Raw genomic sequence first — 4121 nt, 5'->3', positions numbered from 1 at the left:
AAAAAAAAAAATACCCAGCAGACTTGCCACAGGCCATATGATGGAGACAGGTTTTTTTTTTCCCAACTGAGGCTTATCTTCACAAATAACTCTAGTTTGTGTTAACAAAGCAACAGCAAATAAAACATAGGGCACAGGTATCCTATCTGGTTCTCTAGGCCATGTGGGCAGCTGGAGAGTTCCTGTGGAGAAAGCAGGTTGGGATCTGATGAATCCCAAAGGGGAAGCTTTTACATTTCATGCAGATTCCAGAATCTTCTCTATCTAGAGTTTCTTTGCTACAGGTACCAAGGAACAGACTTTTAGAATAGGCTAGGAATTTGAATACAATTGAAAGCTCCTCCTCAGTATTCTGTTCCTTTTCTTAAGGATTTAAACTTGGTAGGATGCTCTCAGCAGGGAATGGGTTAAGCCTTAGCGCAGCCACTCTTCTTATTCCAGTTTTCCTGTGCCTGTTTCCTACTGCCCAAAAGGAAGCAATCTTTTCAGATCTGTTTAGTGCTAATGCTACTTTCACTCTCAGTAGATAAACTTGCAGAAATTCCTCTGCAAAATACTTAGGACTTTTCACTAAATCATAGAAGTTTTAATTTTTTTGTTCTTTAAAGCTAAAGTTATTTTAGAGAAGAGTTAAATTTTCATTTCTTTAGTTGAACATTTTCTAGTAATAAAAGTCATGCAAATAGCACTTTTTGCTTGCTTCTTTCTAAGCTTTTTCAATTTCTGCTCTAGTGCCACCAGAAGATACTACCTTGGTGCAGTGGAATTGTCCTGGAACTATATTCAAAGTGATCTGCTCAGTGTGCTGCATACAGACTCAAGGTAAAAAATCCTCTGTCAAGTACAACATTGTGAAGATATGATTTTGACTGTGTTTATTTGTATGACCCAGCTCTTATACATATATTAAAAAGGATGAATTAAGGCTGTTTTTACCGACCTAGAGAGAATTCTATTAGGTGTTACTTAGTGTAAAAGCATATAAATTATGTATAATATCCCATTTTTATAAAATTAATAACTACTAAGCAAAACTCTGTGTGTGTGTGTGTTTGTGTAAGGGTGGTGGGAAAAGGACATTCTAAGCAATTAGACTGCTTAGACTAAGGGGTCCAGTCAGTAATCTTTAACTTTTACAATGTTTTTATTACACACATTATTTCTATATAAAAGTACACATCTACACAAAAGTATAAAATAAACACATTCATCTCATTACCATTTGGAATGGGAAGGGTCTTTATCCTGTATAGTTATGTACTGTGTTCATTCACTCACAAATTCACTCATTTTGTGGTACTTGGGGTGGATTTCAGGGTCTATTTTATTTATGAGTGCTTTATCATTGAGATACAGTCCCAGACATATTACTATTATTTTAGTGAATAGATTCTCTGGTGTTATCTTGCTGGAACAAAAGAAATAGTTCTGTTTTAGTTTTTTGTTTTGATTTGTTTTTATATCTCTGGCTGGCCTGGGACTCACTATGAAGACCAGAATGGCCTAGAACTCAAATATATCCACTTGCCTCTGCTTCCTAAGTTTGGGATTAAAGGCATGAGCCACCACAATCAGTTGTTTTAGTTTAAATTTTTAGAAAGTTCAAGACTCTTCATACATTTTGATCTGCAGAGCATAGGATTATACTTACCTCTGCATTTGCATCAGGAATAAGTCTTACATTATTGCTTATTTTTTTTTGCCAGTCCTATAAGTATATAATATTGTATCTTTAATTTTAGTATTTTATTTATAATGAGATTCATCATCTTTTAAAGTGCATGTTGGCTACCAGAGTTGATTTTTCAGATTTTACTTTTTATATGTTTCACCCATATTTCTTTGGGGTATTCCATTTTTCTTAAATGTGAAAACACTTACATGTATGCATTATTCTTTATTTATATTATAATTTCTCCTAAGATTATCTATCTCTTGCCTTACTTTATAACTCACTTATGAAAACACTTAATTTTTGTAGTCAAATATAAATTTTTCACATCTTTAGATTTGACAGTGTTGGTTAAAAATGTCTTTCACATCTCAAGGTTATATGTGTGTCCTTTTAAATTTTGTTGTAAGAATTTTACATTTTTGACTCTAATTTATCTTGACATTTATTTTGCATGGCATGAGATATTGATCTATTTAGCTTCATTTCCATCTGTGTAAGTAGCCTATCATAATGGTACCACCACATTCAGTTCTCTAGCTTTATTTTTATCATTGTTATTGAGTTTTGGCATTAAAGTTTGGTTTAATTTATCATATAAATTGCTGAGTATTCCAATCTTTTCTATAGAATTATCTGTTATTTAAAAAATAGGCAAAACTCACTTTTGATTCCATTTGTTCCCAGTGAGATTTAGGATAGTGTTAACATTTCCAGTGGAAAGCTCTTTTAGTTTTAACAATTGCTTTGCTACACTGTTTTACTTTTTCATGACTTCTTTAAATTGTCTGTAGTTACATGCTCTCAAGTTCCTGTGTCTTTGCTAGTTATTTGTGAATAAACTTGCCAAAAATTTCCCTGTTTTGTTGGTGCTAGTTCTTTGAAAGAATGAATTTGGAGGTTTTGTTTTGTTTGAGACAGGATCCCATGTGTCTCATATTAGCTTCCAACTTATTATGTAGATGATAAAGATATCTTTGAACTTCTGATCCACATGTCTTTATCTCCTGAGTTCTGAAATAACATGTGTGTACCACAACTTTAACATTTCTGAGTTGTTTTTAAATGCTTCACTATTTTTATGTTTAATACATGTTATCTCTTGTTAGTTTCTTTATCTTGCTATATTTTCCAATACTTATAAAAAGTAATATATTCTTTCCTTTTTTCATCTTCATCTAATTTTTTTATTTGAGGATTTTATACATGAGTAAATTTTATTTGTATCATTTTACCCCATTATTAGCCCTTCCAACTTTCTCATGATCCCCCAAATATTCCCTCTCAAATTTATGTGTCCATGGGTACAGAATGCCTGTTCTGCCCAGAAGACACTATCACAAAGCAGTCATTCTGGTCCTCAGGATCTTATAATCTTTCTGCCTACTTTTCCATTATGTTTCCTAAGTCCTAGATATAGAGACTCTATTACAGATGCCCCATTTGGGACTGTGTCCCCATGGTCACATATTCTCTACATTTGACCAGTTGTGGCTCTCTCTAATAGACTCTGTCTATTGCACAAAGAAGCTTGAGATATCAGAGCTACTTACCTATGGTATAAGGATGGGTATTTAGAAGGCAGATGGGAAACTATATTACTTTAGTGGTAGGGTAGTAGTAGATCTTCCTGTAGGGCCTATTATCTCTTCAGCCACAGGTTCTTGGCAAGGCAATGAGTTCCCTCCAACTGAATAGGTGTTAGGTCCAATTAGATAGCTGTTGGTTACCTCTAAGACACAAGTGCTATTATTACACTATTGAGGCATCTTGCTGATCTAATTATTATTGTGGTTCTTGGGCTTTTCATCTGGTAGCTTTTCCCTCTTGGTAGCTTGCATAGCACCTTTAGAGACTATGAATGCTAACCTACAGGGAGGGGGTTTCCAGGTTAGTACTAGCTGAATTCCTCCCAACTTCTATGACCAAAGCATGTGATGTCTTCAACAATAGGAGGTTATCTTCATAATTTGTCATGTAGCCAACAGCAATGACCAATAGCCTATATTGTCTTGGGGAGTCTCTTGGAGTCCTCCCTACTAACAACTAGAAAGCCTCCCCTCCAGCTTTCCTTTCACACTGTGTTCTGTTATCCTTATTTCTAGAGCTCCTTCTTTCCCCTTCCCCAATGGCTTCTTCAGTTATTCCAAGTTACAGAATCAAACCTAAAGATTCAGAGCTAAGATCCACAAATATGAGAGAACATGTGGCATTTCTCTTTCTGTGTTCCAGCTTCATCCATTTACTTGTAATTTTCATGGTTTTGTTTTGTTTTTCTTTACAGTTAAATAAAATTCCATTGTGTATATTGAAAGACTTTGGCCAGCCTTAGCACGGCAAACATGGCTCTGGCAGGCCTTTTCCTTCTCTCCAATTCCATCTTCCTTGCTAAAAACCATTAGGTTACATTCCTAAAGCTAGTCATCAAGGTCTATTTCCTTATGTGGCC

The 4121-nt window shown here is 34.8% G+C and overlaps 1 protein-coding gene across 7 annotated transcripts in view; it reads left to right on the top strand.

Annotated features, from left to right (window-relative positions):
• Nucleotides 1–485: 485 nt before the first annotated feature.
• Nucleotides 486–4121, top strand: part of F8 (coagulation factor VIII) — a 226818-nt gene continuing 223182 nt past the window's right edge. For 6 of the 7 annotated variants that reach the window (XM_031364709.1, XM_031364704.1, XM_031364687.1 and 3 more), the window contains exon 1: nucleotides 486–822. In XM_031364709.1, the coding sequence (XP_031220569.1) occupies nucleotides 677–822 (146 nt within the window). In that variant the 5' untranslated portion in view covers nucleotides 486–676. The remainder of the gene's footprint in view (nucleotides 823–4121) is intronic. The other variant, XM_031364703.1, reaches the window with a different exon arrangement.

This window comes from Mastomys coucha, chromosome X (assembly GCF_008632895.1).
Source record: "Mastomys coucha isolate ucsf_1 chromosome X, UCSF_Mcou_1, whole genome shotgun sequence".
Taxonomy (NCBI): Eukaryota; Metazoa; Chordata; class Mammalia; order Rodentia; family Muridae; genus Mastomys; species Mastomys coucha.
This window is presented reverse-complemented; position numbering and strand designations above follow the sequence as displayed.